The sequence below is a fragment of the Dermochelys coriacea genome, chromosome 24, assembly GCF_009764565.3.
Source record: "Dermochelys coriacea isolate rDerCor1 chromosome 24, rDerCor1.pri.v4, whole genome shotgun sequence".
NCBI classification, from domain to species: Eukaryota; Metazoa; Chordata; order Testudines; family Dermochelyidae; genus Dermochelys; species Dermochelys coriacea.
This window is the reverse complement of record NC_050091.1, coordinates 3,364,358-3,383,611: the sequence shown is the minus strand read 5'-3', so window position 1 is coordinate 3,383,611 and position 19,254 is coordinate 3,364,358. Positions and strand designations below refer to the sequence as shown.

The window sequence follows — 19,254 nt, the reverse complement described above, 5'->3', positions numbered from 1 at the left end:
CAGAACAGGCCAATAGCCCGTCATCCAAGGAGACCCAGGAGTGGGCTGTTTTGATAACAAGATCCAGGTTTTCTGTCTGCAAATCCGGCTCCTAATGGGGATTTGCTCACACTTGATACGTTAATAAAGGTGCTAATCAACTGGAACAGAGTCCGGCAGGTCACCAGGTTGCTTCTTACCAAGTCTAGAATCTCCTACTGACATGCCTAGAACTGCCTCTAACACATGCTGGCCCCGGCTGTGCTGCCTTTCAGTGCTGAGGCTGCTGGAGACAGACTGACTGTGGTTCTCTCTGGCCTCGGGCTTGTTTAGCACAGCCTGGGCTGCCTAAATCCTGCCCTGGAGTTCAGCAGTCATGGAAGAGACTGTATTATCTAGACTTTATTCCACCAGGCGTTGGCTGGGAAGGGCGAGGGCTGGGCTGGTGCAGCGACAGAACTGGACCAGGGGCAGCAAAACCAGGAACTTGGCTTCATTTCTTTTTTCGCTCCTCCAAGCTTAACTTTCTTCCCCACATGGCCGAGTGCAATCTCCCCCTAAGGAACGTTTCACAGCATTGCTCACTTGCTCCGCCAAACCACAAATGCACTGTGGCTCACAGGCACAGACTGCACAAAACAGACTCTCACAGCAGGCGGGCAGAGACAGCAGGACCTAGCGTTAGAGCGCCGGACTCCTGGGTTCTCTTCCTGGCTCTGTCACTCCCTCACCATGTGGCTTGAGGCTAGTCACATTCCCGCTCTGTGGGTGAAAAGGGACCCGTGTAACTGTATGTAACCCACTGGGGAGGGTAAATTAGAAATGCCCCTTTCGGGTGATCCACAGAGGCTATGGGTCTGTTTCAATGCCCGGCTATAGAGATGTGATTCCTTAGCTCAAGATGTAGCCGCTCATGCTTTTAGCTGCGGGGGTCCCTGGTTCAATCCCTGGCCTAGTGGCCAAGCACTAGGCAGGTACCTGGGTAGCATCATCTTGGCAAGCTGCTCCAGAGAAAATCTACAGGCTGCTCCCCCAGCTCGGTGTGGCTCTGGGATGAGCCAGAGTGGAACCTGACAACACTGAGGTAAATGAGAGGCTGCTGCGGGTTAAGTGCCTGTGTTTCTCCCGTCTCTGGTCTAATGGTGTAAATCGACCCGCTGCTTTGCACCAGAGGATTCAATGTGTCTGTGCCAGGAGTCTGGCCAGGTTGGGTTCGGCCGTACCCTGTGCCCATACGGATTTGCTTGTGATGTCCTCTCCCAGCGCCGCAGGGGTTGCCAGCTCCCCTGCACAGCTGGTGAACTTCCTAGCAAGCTCCCACTCTGCTCCCCACCCCAGCTACCCCTCCACCCGCAGCCATGCCTCCCCCAAAGCCCCCATGCGGCAGCCCTGTAGATCCCTAGCCAACCATCCAGCCGTAGATCACCCACGAGGACAACACTGTCCGCACCACCTGCCATACCCCTTGTTCCCCCAACCACATGCCCAACACATGAACCTCTCCCCACGGAATGACCCCCTCACCCCACCTCCGGTAACACCCCCCCGGCTCCTGTTCTGCAACCCATCTGCTCACCAGACACAAAGCCAGCCCTGACGGGAACCAAAGTCCTCGCTCAGAGAGAGGGCATTGGGCTGCCGGCATGCTGCATGCCACCCTGAGTGGGGAGGGGAAGTGGATCCATCTCGCCAGCAGAAAGGATCAGGCCCCTGCCTCCCTTTCTGGCCCAGGCCAGGGCTGCAGCAGTTCTGCTTTTCGAGGCAGCAACATGAAAGCAGCAGCCAACACCCCCCAGTACCCCCAAGGGCGACAGGAGCAAAGGGACAAAAATAAACATCCATCAGTCTAAGGCCAAGCCAACCCCAGAGCAAATTCCAGACAGCTGCTACTGCCTGCCTGTGTCCAGCCCTTGCAAGGTCACAGCAGCAGAACCAGGCACAGCCAGTCCCAGCCCTCTGGCTGGGGATGCTGTGTTTCCCAGTTTCCGGGTAACTGCACCTGTGTTCCCTTGAGGGCACCCAACTCCCGGTTGTCACCTCTCCTGGGCGGAGACCCACATCTCGCTCCCTCCTGCCCGAGGCTTTTCAGGCTGCAGAGCTCCCTGCAACACGGTCGCGCTCTGCTTGCTCTCCAAGGACTATGTCCAGTGTGTCGCCTGCAGATACAAGTCAGCACACCTCTCCTGCTGGGCAAGCACCTTTATTCTTAAGGTAAAAGATTACAGAGCAAATAGATGAAGACAACAGAATAACCTAGACACAAGCTCAAAAGCTTCCCAGAGCTCAGCTCCAGGCCCAAGATCGGGCTCTGGTAGGTTCAGTCCTTGAAAGCCCATGACTGGGTTTCCCCCTGCGGTTGCAAGTTCGTCTGTCTTAGATCTGGAACCAGAGCAGAGATTGGGCAGATCAGCTTTTTCTTTCTTGGCCTCACATCACATGTTTGCAGCAGGCAATGAGCCACTCCTCAGGGCGCAGCTTCGAAAAGCTGGGGGCTTTGCAGATCCAGAGTCGGGGGAATTGGCACGAACCTATCCCTTGGGATTCCATTGGGAAATCCACATCCCACTTCTTGTCCCAAAAGGCCCTGCGTGTCTGGCACATTTTCAGCAGAGTCTTGTGAACTCCAAGGTCTCACAGCTGCCCCCTCGAGAGGTGACATATGATCCCAACCCAATATAACACACCCACTCTCTACCTCCTCTTGGGATGTTGCAGGACTTTGCCGTCTCAGCGACACACTTTTCTTGGCGCTCCTATTTTGAAACAAAGCAGAGAGAAGCAATCATATTTTGCAAGGTCGCTCTGTGTGTGTGCAGGGTGGGTGTGGGGGTGGGGGACGGTGAGCGTGTGTGTCCTTTGGTCAGGAATCTCAAAGCACTTCAGTTGAGTTTTACACAAAACTCCTCTCCTGGAGGCAGGGAAATCTCATTAACAGGAAGCACAGATGAGGAGTGAGTCAGGGGGAATAGGGAGTCCTGGTTTCCGCACTCCTCCTGCTCTAACCATTAGACAACACTCCTCTTCCTTAACTGGGCAGAGAACCCAGGAGCCCCGACTCCACGTCCTCCCACCAGTAGACCACATTCCTTTCCCAGAGGTGGGGACAGAACGCAGGTGTCCTGACTCCCAGCCTCCTGCTCTAATTCCAAGACAAAACTCTGCCTCACTCGTTCCCACCTCATGCCAAGGACCAGATTTGTGGCTCTCTGAAAGTGTGTGTGGCATCCATTTGTCATCGCCCCACCAGACGGACTTGACCCCAGATCAGTAGTTGCTTCTGCTGACTGGTACCATGGCCAAAAGTTCCACTCCCAGTCGCAAGGCAAACATTGCTGAGCTGTTCCCAGGCCATCAGCCTGATGGATGAATTTAGCACCCCATGTGATTTATGGAGAGGGAAGTAAACAAGGGATGTTTGTGGCAATCCACCACGCTCTTTTTTCACAGTGTTTTCCGTGCAAGAGAGCCAGAGAATTCAGGGAAGCACCTACATTTTGGGGGCTGTTATTTCCCTGTTTCTCCTGAGCGTCCCTGCCATATGACCTAAGGGCTTATCTGCACAAGGGGAAGTTATTCCAGATTAAAGCAGGGCGTGAAATTGAAGCGCAATAGCTATTCCTATGTATCTCCCTGTATGGACACGAGAGAGTCTTATCCAAAATGAGCTTAATCCACTTCCAAAGCACTCTTACTCTGGAACTGGAAAGTCCACATGGGGAACTATTCTGCAATAGCTATTCCAGTTAATTTCCCCCTGTGGAGAAATCCTAATTTCTACACTAAGGCCCTGGCAATGTTCCGGAGTCTTAAAACGGGTTTAACTACAATTTATGCCCACTTTAAGGACTCTTTATGCAGCCACGGTGGTGCAAAGGGGGCGTAGTGTCCATGAGAAACAGAACCATTATGCTGAGAACTGTATATTCCCCACAGTCTGTCGGGATCCTGGTATATTCCCCACAGGGTGCTTTGATTTAGAAATGCCACAGCCGTGCCTCATGGGAGCTGTAGTGTGGGGGCTTCGTGTCCTCATTCTCCTGTGTGGATCAGCCCCCTGGCTGGACAACATCTCCCACAATGCACCACGGTCACCTCACTTGTGGATCGCCTGCTGTACACGTCCCATGGCCACGGTGCATCATGGGAAACGTAGTCTGGCGGGGAAGTCCAGCCCATGCAGCAGAATGGGGCCATGAGGCAGCCAAACTGTAAACCCCATGAGGCAACACGGTAGCATTTCCCATTTCAATTTTTTTTTTCCATTTGTGGCTGATCTATTTTTTTTGGGGGTTTTAGGGTTTTTTGACAAAAAGTTGAAAATTTCCACAGAAAACCTACTATCAACACCCCCGCCTGCCCTAAATTAATTTCTGTCAAAAAACAGGTTGTTTGGAAATTTTTCAGCCAGCCCGATGTGTAGCATACCTTTCCCCCACACCCAAAAGCTCTCCCGAGGGTCCAGACAGAGGCCAAATCCCCTTTCATTTAGCCTGGCTGCTCGCAGGTCTAAGCGCCATTACAGACTGCACTAGGTCAGCCCCAGCCCCCAGCCATCCCACAATGCACGGAGATGCCAGAATGCCCTGCGGGATAGATACCCAGAGGGCATCACAGCCGGACCAGCTCTAGTTGGACAAACCCACCGCTGGTCAGGACAGCAGTCTGAACACATTGCTGAAGCTCTTTGCTCGGAAACCAGTTCCACTCAACTAGCTCCATTCGGACCAGTTCTGCGGTGTAGACGCAGCCTGAGATCCTTCCTAACCACATCACTCACCTGGCCTAGGTGAGCTGCTCAGAGGGGCCAGCTGGGACCACTCGGATCTGATCATAGATGGTGGTGACCAGTGGTCTCTCGCTCGGGCAGCCAGGGTCCTAAGAGAACAAGAAAAAGAAAACGAATTCGTTGTCCTGTCTTTGTTGGTTAGTTAGCCTGAACTGGAAATGGCTCTTCATTCACTGAAGGCCCTTAGGAGCTGGGTGTGTGTCCCTGAATTCAGTAGCTGCATAGATCAATGAAGAGGGAATTCAACAATGAGTCACAGTCATTTATCCCCTTTCCAGACACACAATAAATAAGACCATTTTTGTCTTCGAGGAACAATGATCTTGTGTCTAAGGGGAATCGTGGGCAATGGGAAATACCGTCAGTCATACTGGGCTAGATCTTTACTCAGAGTTTGCTCAGTCCTCACTCACTGCAACTCCTACTGCTGTCAGTGGGAGTTTTCCCTACGTAAAAATTCTAAATTATGTAGAAATTCCACTTTTGCCCACTACTGAAATGCAGCCACCTCTGGGGTGGGGGTGTGGCAGCTGTTTCGTATCACACAGCAACACAGTACAGGGATCGCGTGTTCGGCTCTGAAATGCAGCCACCTCTGGGGTGGGGGTGTGGCAGCTGTTTAACAACCACACAGCAAAACTGATGAATTGACCCTTTCAAGGGCATCAGTGCAATTACTGCAGTTTAGGACAAGAAGTGAAGAAGAAACCCCTATCTCTGAAACAGCAGGGAGAGTTTCGGAGGCAGAAGGGAGTTACTCAAATACACGGATACATAAATAACAGACTGGAGACAGGAGCGAGACTGACACCCTTCCTGGTGTGTGTCATTTACCAGAAGCTGCTATCTCTGTAGGGAAACAATAGCTGGCAAGTTCGATATCATCTTGCTGCAGCTCAGGATGCTGCTTCACTCTCCAGCAAACAAGGCTGATTAATATTGTGCAGGGTCACAGTCCCGTCAGTGCAATTTCCTGTGGTTACCAAGGTGTCAGGTAATTTCAAACAAAAATTGCAAGCAAAGTAGAAAGGCCCGAAGGCCAGAGCGGAGGTGCTCAGAGTCAGAGGTGCTGCAGATTGCCCGCTTGGGCTGGCCGGGTCACCCCAAGACCAGGAGACCATGTGCTGCTGTGGGGTGCCATGGGGCCAGTGTGATGCAAGTCCACAAGCTGTTCACTCATTAAGCCCAGCCCTGGCTTTGCTTTCCACTAGAGGTGCCGGGGCCCTAAGGAAGAACTGAAGACTGTGGGATAACTCCCCACTAAGGGCACTCACATGGTCGTTCCCCTCCGGAGGGCTCCTCCTCTTGATCTCAGCATAGTGGGGCTCCGAAGGACATTCCTCCTCTGGGACCGTGGGGACAGCAGCTTAGGGGAGAACGTGGGACAGATCATTATCCTACACTGAGAGGCTGTGGTGGACCCTGCCGGGTCTGGGGATGCGGTGACCACGTCGCAGCACTAATAATCCCCACTGAGGGCCAGATATTAATTTTCCTCTTTTATAGATGGGGAAACTGCGGCACAGAGGAGGGCAGTGATTTGCACGAGGTCACCCAGCAGGTCAGGGAATAGAAGCACAGGTCTCCTGAATCCCAGTCAAGTGCGCTATCCATAAGGCCACACTGCCTCCCGGATTCTGCTCTCACTTACCCTGGCCTAACTCTGAAGTCAGTCCACTGACTGATGAATTGACCCTTTCAAGGGCATCAGTGCAATTACTGCAGATTTGCCCCAGCATAGCCGAGATCAGAGCTTGCCTCTTTGTGTCCGTCCCCCCTGGGATCCTGCCCAGTCTTGGGCATGCTAGACCCAGGCCAGCTGCATGGGGGAGTTTTCCCCTCTGTGCAAGGAGGATACTGATACTGGCCCACCTCACAGGGACTGCTGTAGCAATGTATGCAACGGATGGTTGTGTGGTAGCTGCCAACTTGGCTGTCACACCAGGGATTGAACCGAGGACCTACAGAGCTAAAAGCCAGAGTTGTTACAGGTTCATCAGAGCGGCCATACTGGGTCAGACCAAAGGCCCAGCTAGCCCAGCATCCTGTCTCTGACAGTGGCCGGTGCCAGACGCTTGAGAGGAATGAACAGAACGGGAGAACTGTGGAGTGATCCAGACCCTGCCGTCCAGGCCCCGCTTCTGGCATTAGCTTTAGCTAAAGTTTTCCGGGAGGCGCCGTAACAGAGTCTGCAGATGCACAGAGGGGGCCTGGCCCCACACTCCCCCCAGTGGGTTACACATGCAAAATGCACTGTGAAACGCATAATACAAAGTGTTATGAATTTAAACAAATCTTGAACGGAAATGTTAACACTATGCCTGCCATGACTACCAGCTGTAACCCTCTAGTAGCCCCATTGGCTACGGTACTACTCCTCTCACCAGTCAGCATTATACCAAGCAATAAGCATTCATAGATTGACCTCCCTATCATGGATTGTCCAGCAGTTTAGAACCTACGATTTTCACCTCCAAAACACAATAGTCTCCCACTTGAGCTAAAGGAGTCAATCCAGTAGCTGGTAGCAGTAGAAGGTTTTTATCAACCATCCATTAGAGAAGGAGGCAACACACACTTTACATATATGTTACATGTGCCAGATTGGACCTTTACTATAAAACATTCAAGAAAAGAGAACAAACAGTGTAACCATAAAAAACAGGAAAGTGTGGGAGAGGAAAGTTGCTGGCAGAATTACTCATGAATAAGTTAATAATCAGCCATTATTTATTTGTGATCCATCAGCTGACTGGGGCCATTTGTGTTTCTGTAAGATGGAAGTTACCAACCTCTGCTGACTGGCTTTTTCCTCCTTTTCTTCCATAGCCACATCCCGACACAAGCTGCTGTGACGACGATCACCCCAACACAAAGATGCCCCATCCACATGGCTGCGTTTGCGTCTGAGACGACAGATCAAAAACACATGATCTGGTGCCCAGCTTGATGCCGACAAGGAAAATACAGGACAAAGCAGCATTCCCAGAACACGGCACTGGAGCCAGGCTGGCTGCGCGTGGGAAGAAGGATCGACGGCTCTTTGTCTAGCACTTGATCCCACACCTGTGGTACCTTTTCTATTGGCTCCAGTGGACTTTGGCTCCAGACCATACGGCCAGGTGTTTTATACATCAGACACCAAGGTCCTTGCCCTAAAGTGCTGGTAATCTGAATATACACCAGAGCGGTACGTTTTAAGGCCAGAACGGACCAATAGGATCACGTAGGCCGACTTCCTGACCCATGACCTAAAACTCAGGCTTCTTAGCGTATGTCTACACCGCAATTCAAAACCCACGGCTGGCCCGTGCCAGCTGACTCAGCTCGCAGGGCTCGGGCTGTGAGACCGTTTAACTGTAGCATAGACATCCGGGCTTGGGGTAGAGTCTGGGCTCTAGGACCCTGTGAGGTGGGAGAGTCCCACAGCCTAAGACAGAAAGTCTCCTCTGCAATAAAACAGGCCCGTAGCCCGAGCCCCAGGAGTCCGAGTCAGCTGACCCAGGCCAGCTTGGGTTTCTAGCTGCAGTGTAGACACACCCAAAGTGCCAGGGCAGCCGCGCCTTAGCTGAGGTTTCTGTAGAGGGGGATTGGCTGCGTGCATTGTTGTGACCTCCTCTGCTGGAGGAAACAGGATTTGTGTGCAGTCTTTAAATAAAGAAATGACACTGGAAAATACCCAGGCTCCGCCTCATTGATTTCTCACAAGAAGCTGTCCTGCCAGACCCCAAATTCTGGTGCTGCTCGGCAGAGGGGCTACGCTATATTAAGTAATAAAAGGCAAGGTTGGGACAGGCTGTAAATCCCTCACCTCTGCTTTGGCAGATGCTCCGCAGGTCAGAAGAGATGCTCTTCTGGTCGACAGGGTTGCTGGCCGTGCAGTTGAAGGTAGCGTTTGGGGGGTTGGGCTGCAGAAACAGGCGGAGGATCCTGCCATCAGGGGCCAGCTGGTACCGCTTGGAATTGCTCAGGTCTCGGGGCGGGTTCCCTCTCGTCCAGGAGATGTTAATCTCCCTGCTAGACACCTGACACTGCAGAGTGACATTGCACCCATCGGCGGTGCTGGAGACTGCATGACTCTTTATCTCCGGCTCTGGCACTGGCTCTGTGTTTAAATCACAAAGAAAACCCTTATCCCAGAATCCCATCAATGCTGGGCTGGAAGGGCCCTTGAGAGTCCAGCCCCCGACGCTGAGGCAGGGCCAAGTCAGCCCAGACCGGCCAGGTTGAGCCATTATTTGTCTCCTACCTCCAGTGGACACAAGAACAATTGATGCCGGCCTCTTTATCACAGCCCTTCACATGTTTGAAGACTATCAGGTTCCCGCAAACCTTCGTCTTCCTTTCCCAAGACTAGACATGCCCAGTGTTTTTAACCTTTCCTCACAGGTCCAGCTTTCTGAACCTTTTGTCATTTTAGATATTCTCCTCTGGACTCTCTCCAATTGGTCCGTGTCTTTCCTAAAGTGCGGTGCCCAGACCTGGACTCCAACTGAGGCTTTGCCAGTGCTTGGTAGAGCGGGACAGTGACCTCCCGGGTCTGACCTACGACGCTCCTGTTCATACACCCCAGAGGGATGTCAGCCCTTTTCACAACTACATCACACCATTGACCCATATTCAGTTTGTGATCCACTCTAAGCCCAGCTCAGCAGTTCTGCCGCCCAGCCAGTCAGTCCCCATTCTGCAGCGAAGGCAGGCCCTGAAGATGACAGAGCTGGCCAAGTGCCAGCGGGCAAGTCACCCTCCATGTCCAAGCAATGGCAGGATGAACCGGCAGGGTTCGATTCACACCAGCTGGGCCGAGCTGTGCTTATCAGAGCCGGATACTCCCCGAGCAGGATTAACCCCTGCAGCAGGGCAGGCAGAGCTTCCATCGTCCTCTGCCCCCAGGGACTCCCCGCAAGTAGAGGCAGCTGTAAGCCCCACCAGCAGCTCCACTGAGACCCCCTCCAGGAGAGGCTACATCCATGCTTCCCTGGCTCTCCCTAGCATGTTGCCCCATACTGGGTGCTACTGGCCACCTATGATCCCCACCCTGGAGTGGGTAACAGCCTAATGCACCTTCCCATTGCTGCAACCTTCCCCCTGGTACAATTTCTCTCTCTGGTGCCCTGGCCCCCCCCGTGCCAGCTTGGTTAACGTACCTCCACTGGGGGGAATGGAATTGACAACAGCTCTAGCTCCCCATCGTTCCACGGGCAGGAGCCCAGCAAGCTCCCTGTGGGCCTGGGGAAGGCAGAGTCTGACCAGCCCCAAAGTGATGGAGTCCCTGGGGTATCACTTGGCTGAAGGGTCAGTGGAGAAGGGAGGGGAACTGACTTGTCCCAGAAGCCACATACGTGTGTCCCAAAATAACTGGCCAAATTGTCCTTGTGGGGTGTTGGTAGCCCATCTTAGGACCCTGTGAGCGCTGGGCATTTGGCTAGGATGGAGGGGAAGGGTGATTGCGGCTAATACAGACAATTGGGGTCAGATTCATAACCCAGATGTACCCCCAGCCACTCTCCCAGCTGCCAAGGCCAGGCAGGGCTCTGCTCACAGGATACTGCCCCACACCAAGGGCAGTGGCTCAGGTGACCTGAGCGTAAGCTCAGGATGGGTGGATGAATAGGGAGGATCATACAGTAATGCTAGATACAGAGACAGAGCGATGGATAGTCAACCCCCTGCACATGGTCCCTTCTGACCTTGGTGTCTATGAGTCTATCAAGATCATCTAGTGGGACCTCCTGCCCATTGCAGGCCACACAACCTCTCCTGGAACAAACCCCTAACCTCTGGCTGAGTTAATGATGGGTAAATAGACAGATGATACTGGGTAAATAGACTTTTCTTTTCCCCTTTTCCTCAGTGCACTAAGGTTTTATTGCCCATCAAGCACCATAATTTCACAGATGGCAGGAGTTGTTCTGTGTTTCTAAATGTGGGTTTTATGGAAACTGATAAGCTTATTTGCATTAGAAACATACAGGAAGATTACAAAGAAGTTCAACAGAGGTGGGCCAAAACCTGATCCTGGAGTCTGAACCCCTTTGAGTTTCAGAGACTCGGTGTGAATTGCTGGATTCATCCTCGTCTCTCTGATTTTGGTTCTAGGTTGGACCCTATAAGGAAAAAGGGCCTATTTCCCAATCCTGATTCAGACACAATCAAAATCCATCAGGAACAGCCAGTCCTGTGAGATTTTGGCCCAAGATGGCAGAAATCTCTCTGAACGTCTTATTTCACTGAATTTCATCCATGCTGGACTGAAATGTGAGAACGGCCCAGCTGAACGGTCCATCCTGACGTGACCTTGAACCTGTGGCACCTCTTGTGGTGCAGAGGAGACAGAACTGGGTTGTGAGAGGTATGAAGGGGATATTTTAGCGATGCTGCTGCACCTGAACAAACCCTGTGGCTCCCCTTAAGCCCTATTTTGAAGGCGTAAATGGTGCAGAGACCTTGTGCTGGTCCCGCTGCACAGGGGTGAATTTCACCTACTTGCACAAAATCAGAGCTTCAGCCGTACCCTAGTATTTCTGGAAACTGGGTTACAGCTAAGAAACCGATTTGTCGTCACCTACCATAGACCACGAGGAGAAAGGCCTGATCCTCCACAGTTGCTGGTACTATCTTAATCCGGGCCTCATAAACTCCACTATCGTTTAGCTCCAGAGCACTGATCCTCAGTGCGGTCTCGTACATTTCTAGCCTCTGTTGAAATCTGTCGCTGGCATCGGGTCGCTCAAACTTCCCCCCATTGAATTCAGCCAGCTGGATCATCACACCTGTCCCAGCACTAAAGCTCCATTCGACTTCTTTCACCTTTTTCCCGGGGGATAGATCCACAGATAGCACGACTGATCCTCCCAGAATCCCATTCACCAGGCGGCGGGGAGTCGGTGCTTGGATAATTACGATGCCTAAAAAAATGCAAAAACAACCAGAAACTACCAAGCCTCCACCAAAAAGGATTGTGATATTTTATCAGGATGATGCTGATTATGAACAGCTAAAGGTGTCACTTTCTTTTATAACGCTTTAGAATAAAACACAGGGCTGATAGGCACGTGGAGGACAAGAACGAAGGAGTTAACAGGATATTATATCCCTTTACCAGGTATTTCTTACGGATAAGGCACAGACAGGTTGTGAGTAGTGAGAACATTTCATTCACACCCACCCACATAATTTCACATTCATCCTTAAATATAACTTAGGCTCTCCCCAGGTTTTTAAATGGTATTTGATAACCAGGAATAGTTTGTTCTCTGCAACAGAACCTATATTTTTTATACGCCAACAAAGGGTTTAATCTATTGCAGCCATCCCACAAATGGTAGGTAACCAATATCCACGTTTTTTCCTTGTAGTCTGTAGTGTCATTTTTGTTTTCCTTATAATTTGATATCTAAGGTAATTCTGCTGGTATTAAACACACCTCATCTCCCCACCAGTGTAAAAGGCCCTGGGCATATTATCTTGCTACACACATTTGTTCTTGGTGGTGTCCTTCCATTGTCTCCCTAATTAACTACTGCAATTCCAGTGGGAAGGAGGCTCCTTCTTCACTGACTTCCTCCCCTAAACTACTGCTGCGTTGCTGTGCACTGTTGAACAGCTGCCCCGCTCCACCTCGGAAGTGGTCGCAATACAGTGGTGGGTTCTTCATTATTATTATTTCTATTTCAGCAGCACCTAGCAGCCCCATTTGAGACCAGAGCCCTCTTGTGCTAAGTACTGTATGTCGTGACAGACAGTCCCAGCCCCAGAGAATGTGGAGACTGGGGAGGGAAGGAGGGAGGGGGCAGATTTTCAGATGAGCTCTGTATGTTGGGAGTAGAGCTCTTGCAAAAAATCCAGTCCTGTAGGTCCTGAATCTAGAGCCGTCCCCACGCGCCTCTCCTTCCTCCCAGGATGGACCAAGTTCTACCTATAGGCCCAAATCACCTCACCCTTACACAGGCAAAGCTGCCATTAACTTGACTCTTAAGGGGAGTTTTGCCTGAGTAAGAACTGCAGGATTTGGCCCGTATTTTATTAAGAGCATTGGGATGAAACTGGCCGTATGAAAAGTCAGGTCTTTGTGAATTTCAGTCTCATCTGAGCCAGCGTTCTTTGCCTGCCATGCTGCCCTTTGAGGGAGAACCGACAGATGCAATCGTGTATTAAAAGGAAGATCAAGTGACCACATCACAGCATTTATTCTGCATTAACTCCTCCAGTGGCCAAAATTATAAGCTGCTTATTTCCTGTATTGCAGAGACATTTCTGCGCTCAGAGTCGGGGGGCGGGGGGGGGGTTGGGTTGGGTTTTTTCCCCCTTACTGGCCACTGGTAATTTCTTCTCAGCCTCAGCTCAGTTATTTTAATTCCCTCACCCCCCCCCCCGTGGAAACTGATCTTGATCTCTGACTGAGGCCGATTTGGTTTGCAAAGCACAAGCTGAAATGGCTAGCCAAATGCACGACCAAAAAAACCACACACAGTATGTGACAGAAGCACACGCAGCACGCGTGTCCTCGCATGAGATGCATAGATTTACTACTTGGGAGACTGCAAACTCCCCCTCTCCAAAATAGTTGTTTAGCTGTCTGGAAAAGGGCTGGGGTGTGAATCTCATTGAGGGCATGGCGTTCACTACAAAATAGCTATCTACCTGTACAGATAGAGGTAGACAGCAATAGGTAGCTAGATGTGTTCTTACCTCGGCTTTTCACTCCGGTTAGCAGCGTGTTGAGCCTCAGGCTGCTCTGCTGCATTAACCTCAGATAAAAGCAGAGTTGCCGTGTGTTCACTGCTATTTTAACCAGAGTTAGATCAGCTGAGTTCAGTAAACACCTTTGGGGCTGGATTTAGGGGCAGGCGACCACCTGGGGTGCCGAGCTTGAGGGCGTTGGGCTCAGCGGGGCTTTTTTTGTTATTAGCGACAAAAGGGGAAAATAGATTCATAGATACTAAGGTCAGAAGGGACCATTCTGATCATCTAGTCCGAGCTCCTGCACAGCGCAGGCCATAGAATCTCACCTACCCACTCCTATGAAAAACCTCACCTATGTCTGAGCTATTGAAATCCTTAAATCGTGGTTTAAATAGAACGTTTGAAGTAAAATGTTTTAGGCGTTCTATAGGCGGATTCATTTGTCATGTTAGGCCATTTCAGTTAGTCTTAAAATGAAGAAGTTTCTCTAAACTTAGAGGAAATGAATTTTTTTTATTTGCTTATATAAGGCATGAATAAATACAGATTTACAGAACCTACCGTGCAAATTTATCATCCTATACGACAAGGATAAATCATGCACGCAAATCGTGCAGTCATGAAATGGGCTACAAACGCCATACAAAACAAGGCATTCAAAAGTTTAACACATGGGGGAAGACGCTCCTTGCCTGGAGTGCCGTTTGGTCTAGGGCTGGCCCTGTGCAGTGAAGCCATACGCTTACGCTGAAGCAACTTGATCCTGCTTTAGATGTAGAAAGGGACCTTCAAATTGGCATAAATATAATTTACACTAATTTAAATGTCTCTTGACGCGGCTGGAGCGGAGTAAAGGGGCAAGGTTGCATCTACACTGGAGCTGAAGATGTAAAGTCCAGCTCGAGCAGCCGTACCCGTACTAGCTCAGAGCAAGCTAGCAGCGTGGCTGACCACACAGGTTCACAGTTTGGATTTCAAACAGGATCCCACATGGGCCGCGCCCAGGCAGCTTCACGGCTGTTTTTAGTGCATCCGCTTGGTCACAGCTACTGTAGGTACATCCACCCGAGCCTCCAGCTCCTGGGCATGTCTACACAGCAAACAAAACCTGGCAGCAGCAAGTCTCAGAGCCTGGAACAACTGACTTGGGCTCGTGCTGCAGGGCTAAAAATAGCTGTGGAAACGTTTGGGCTCGGGCTGGAGCCAGGACTCTGAGACCCTCCCCCCTCGTGGGCTCCAGCCCGACCCCAAATGTCTCTGATGCTTTTTTAGCCCCTGAGCCTGAGTCAGTGGACCCAGGCTCTGCAACTCGCTCTCACGGTCCTTTTTTGCTGTGTAGACATACCCGGAGTGTAAATGAGAATCAGGCTCTAGAGTTTTAAGCCGTGCTTCACCTGTGCCAGGGCTTGCCATGGCTGAGACCCGCCACCTCTGGGCCTGGCAGTTCAGAGCCCCGGCACCTCTGGGCTGGGCAGTTCAGAGCCCCGGCACTGCAGGGCTTGCTGCATCAGTTATGAAAATAAAAATATTGCTTGAGCCCCGGCACCTCTTCCATTACAAATTAAGCCCAGAATTTAAGGGTTTGAAGAATTAGTGGCGATATGATTCTCAGAGTCCTGTCCGCGCCCCAGGCATGGCTGAGTTACACACATGCCACGTTATTATCTACCTTTTATTTAGAAATGGGACCAATCCAGAACCATTGGCCTCCCTCAGTCCAAACTGGATCAGAACCAGATCAGAGCCCCTTCCCATTGTGAGGAAGTGAATACACAGCTCTTGGCTTGGGCCAGACGTGGATCTGATCCTTAACAACAAGTCATTAATTAACGGTTAATTAGTAGGGGGTTTCTAGGGAATTGTTACATTCATTAAGCGAGAACATTTCTACAGCTGATCAACAGGCCCTGAAGAGAACACAAGTGCTGACCCAAACAGCAGCTGTTACCCAAGGATTTGGACAGCTGCCGTCCCTCAAGACAGGAAGGAATTTCAAGGGCCCACCGATCAGTCTGTATTTTTGCAGCCAAAATTATAGATGGGCCCAGCTGAACCCCAGATCCAAGGATCCTGAATTCTGGGGCATTCAAATTCCAGGTCCCGCTATGTCTAACTGGGTCCACCTAGATACAAATGAGAGGCTGTGGTGTAACAGTGTGCTCTGGCACACTGGTAACAGGGATAACCAATGATCTTACATAAGCTCTAAAATGAGGCAGTTTTTACACCTGGCTGGAAGCCGTGGTGATGGGCAACATATTAAAGAGGAAGAAGGCAGCGGAGTAAGAAGCGTGCATGCCAGCCAAACCTTTGGCTGGATACATGATCCTTTTCCTATAGACATGCGTCTCTTTCCCTTGGGTTACACAATGAACTTTCACAGGTTTCAGAGTAGCAGCCGTGTTAGTCTGTATTCGCAAAAAGAAAAGGAGTACTTGTGGCACCTTAGAGACTAACAATTTTATTAGAGCATAAGCTTTCGTGAGCTACAGCTCACTTCATCGGATGCATCCGATGAAGTGAGCTGTAGCTCACGAAAGCTTATGCTCTAATAAATTTGTTAGTCTCTAAGGTGCCACAAGTACTCCTTTTCTTTTTACAATGAACTTTAAGTCTGTAAGGAACAGAGCTGGAGCCAGAGGCCACGTCTACACGGGATACTGGTTGGTGCATAATACCAGCAAAGCGCTTCTAGTGCGGACACAGCCGATAGCAGCAAAACTGCGCTTTTGCAGGTATCGCTTATTCCACCATTCCTGAACTAAACCAGATATACTGGTAAAACTGTGTCTACACCAGCGGCTTTTGTAGGTCAGGGATCACCCCTTCTCCCACCCCGACTGACAGAACTGTGGCGGCAGAACTGGGCCCACCTGTGGTGTAGATATAGGCTGATGCTTTGTCTGCACTGGGGATTTGTCCCAGCTCTAGTCCCTGGCATAGATGCAACACTGCAAAGGCAGGCAAAGCCACTACTTGCATTGGTAGCATTTAACTCTGCTTGGAACTGGGGTAAACAGCATTGGTGTAAATGGTATATAACGGTTCGCCCAGCCTACGGGAAGGATTTGCCAGTTTCAAGTCATCCCGGTGATCTGGGGGGAATTCAGGGCAGTCGGCTGGCTGGAGTCAGTGCAAATCCCCCAGTGTGAACCAAAATTTACTTTCTTTTAATGAAAGAGCAGTTCTCCAGCAATCATATCACCTGCTATACGAAGCTCACTCATGCTGGTCACAAGTAGCAATATTATAAGATAACAACTGAAATAATTATTTAAATTAGACTGGCGCCAGCTAAACACGGGATGTCCGACACCAGATCTCAGCCACGGGAGTCCAGCAAATCACATTAGATTTCTCTCTCTTTCTCCTTTCGTACTACACAGTGTCAAATACGAGTTAGAAGCTGTTGGGTTTTTTAACTCCCAGCTCTGTTATTAGGGTGTCCTCATTTAAGATCCGCTTGTCCAATTTGCTTCCAATGTAGAAGAAAAATCCTACCTTAATCCTAGAGCTAACTCACCCGGTTTGAGACCGAGGGGACTTTTTCTGCATTTCAGGGGGTGTGAAATGATATGGTCACAGTTTACTGAATATAGTTTTTGGACCAGTTTTTATTCTTGCTATAATTTCCTCATGGAAATTGGATGGATGCATGGATGGATGGATGGATGGATGGATGGAAGAAAAAAAGACAAAGAAAGAGTCTATAATGGAAACTCAGTTGTAACCTTAACTACGGAGTCCTATCACTCCATAATCTAGCAGACTAGATAAACTTTTCCATCTTTATCCTCCTCTTCCCTTTTAGCAGGAACCCCCATCCCATTTAGCAACATGGAAAGGGCAGAAAGAGCAGACCCTGTAAGCTTAGAACCTGTGATCTAGACATTTGACAATCTCAGGGGTAAAATATCTTATATCAAATGAAGAAAACACTGGTTAAAATTTCTTTCCTTCTCAAACGTTTCTATGACCAAATTACAAGACCAGTGAGTAACATTAATCCAAAAATATATTCAGAAAATGTGAGTATTGTTTTAAAGCCCTTATGATTTATTCTGTAGGTTTCCCTTCCAATCAGTATCACACACATCTGGATGCCCCAGGGCTTGGTTTAATTGTCCTAGGAGCAGTTTTAAGACAAAGTACATAAAAATCTAGGTGTACGAATAGCATGTGAGGTACTTAGATGGAGACAGACAGGCATCCTCTAGCAGTCTATACATTTGTAACTCCCAAATCCTTTAAAATTTTTTGCGAATACAGACTAACACGGCTGCTATTCTGAAACCTTTAAACTTTTTGTTTCTCCCGCACTTTCCAAATGTACCCATTTTCTGGCATTCTACGGAAAGTTATTTTTTTAAAGGGCAGCAGTGGAACAGAATAAAGAATAAATACAACACTGATATGAACCTTCTGGCTTATTTTTGGGTCTCTGCTTACTATAGCTTGTATTGTTAAACTCTCTATATTTACTGTATATACAACAGCGTTCAAAACCATAAAGTACATAGAGCTTTTGAGCACATTAATGCAAACAAATAAGTGAATTGAATAAATCCACAGGAAAATCCAAATGGGTTACAGGCATGAAAAAGCAGCATAGATCAACCCCCTTTCATCCTCACAGCCAGTTAAAAAATTGAACAATGCACAGAAATCAAGGTTTTCCAAGGTCTTTGGTTACTTTTGTTTGACAATTGTCAGAAGATTTTTTGATTGATAAGATTCCAACTTCCCTCTCCAATGTTTCATGCCACTTGCCCTGCCTGTTTTCTAAATCCCTAGAACTAAAATTCATTTGGTGACAAAAGAGTTACAAACTAGTGAGCATTTTAAATAGGTTTAGTGACTCACCAGATATTACTTACCAAATTATTATTCCGATAATATTCACCAACAGTCACTGACAGTCACTTTTCCCCTGTTGATTCTAAACTATTGCATATATACATATAGTAGCTGTTCTGAGTGAATGCACATAATAATAATTTGCTAAAGAATCTACTTACTCCCTGCAACCATATGCTTAATGAGACACCTTGAATCTCTAGTACTTTACTACTGACGAAAAACTCCTGCTTCCCTGCCTACATGTGGGTCTTTCCCCTGTGCTGGTAGATTTTAAGCCAGTGACTAGTCACTTACCTGCCAAGAAACTGATCAGTAGTAGTAATGGGACAGAGGGGCGTCTCACCTCCATGTCCTCATCTTTGCCTGTAGCTGAAACAATGCAATCTAAACTGTGAATACAGGGGGAAGTGCAGCACATAGGAGGACACACCCTGCCATTCTCAACCATTAGATGAACACTGGGGGTGGTCTGGGAATATGCATAAATAAATAAAATGGCTAGCAAGTCATTAACCAAGCGTGAAGATCAGATTGCCAGCCACCAAGCCATTCAGAATTGGACCTCATCACTAATGAGCCATGCCACATTATTGTACCCTGTCTTAAGTAAAGTGATCACCAGTCTCACACAGACGGGACCGAAATGAGCACTGGGTTATTTCAACATCAACATCTGGCCATTTCTACTCCATGTAAACGTCACCTTAGTTGACTCTATTTTCATCTTTTCTCTTCGGGGGAGGTGAACAGGCTGACCAAACAAAATGGCCCGAAAGTAGCTTTGCCTGCATTTGCTTTCCACAGGGACGCTGGCAGACACGCTGATTGGCAGTATAGTTCTGCTAGCTAACAAAAATATTGTATAGCCATGGCTCCTATCAACCTAGCGTTAGAGCACCTCCTACACGTAGATTAATTATCCCCACTAGACGAGGACTGTGTTG

At 49.3% G+C, this 19,254-nt stretch overlaps 1 protein-coding gene across 2 annotated transcripts; it reads right to left on the bottom strand.

Moving 5' to 3' along the window:
• Positions 1–2,163: 2,163 nt before the first annotated feature.
• Positions 2,164–18,773, bottom strand: LOC119847893 (CD48 antigen-like). Of its 2 annotated transcripts, XM_038383091.2 has the most exons (7): positions 18,605–18,732; positions 11,335–11,673; positions 8,577–8,870; positions 7,558–7,671; positions 6,040–6,131; positions 4,757–4,854; positions 2,164–2,732 (listed from the first exon to the last, which is right to left on the bottom strand). In XM_038383091.2, exons 1-6 carry the CDS (start codon positions 18,726–18,728, stop codon positions 4,762–4,764), a joined length of 1,056 nt encoding a protein of 351 aa, XP_038239019.1. In that variant the 5' UTR covers positions 18,729–18,732; the 3' UTR covers positions 2,164–2,732; positions 4,757–4,761. The 2 variants fall into 2 exon arrangements, 1 of the variants encoding a protein (XP_038239019.1); XR_006276854.1 differs by having other exon boundaries at positions 4,757–6,131; positions 7,558–7,678; positions 8,578–8,870; positions 18,605–18,773.
• Between the last annotated feature and the right edge of the window lie 481 nt (positions 18,774–19,254).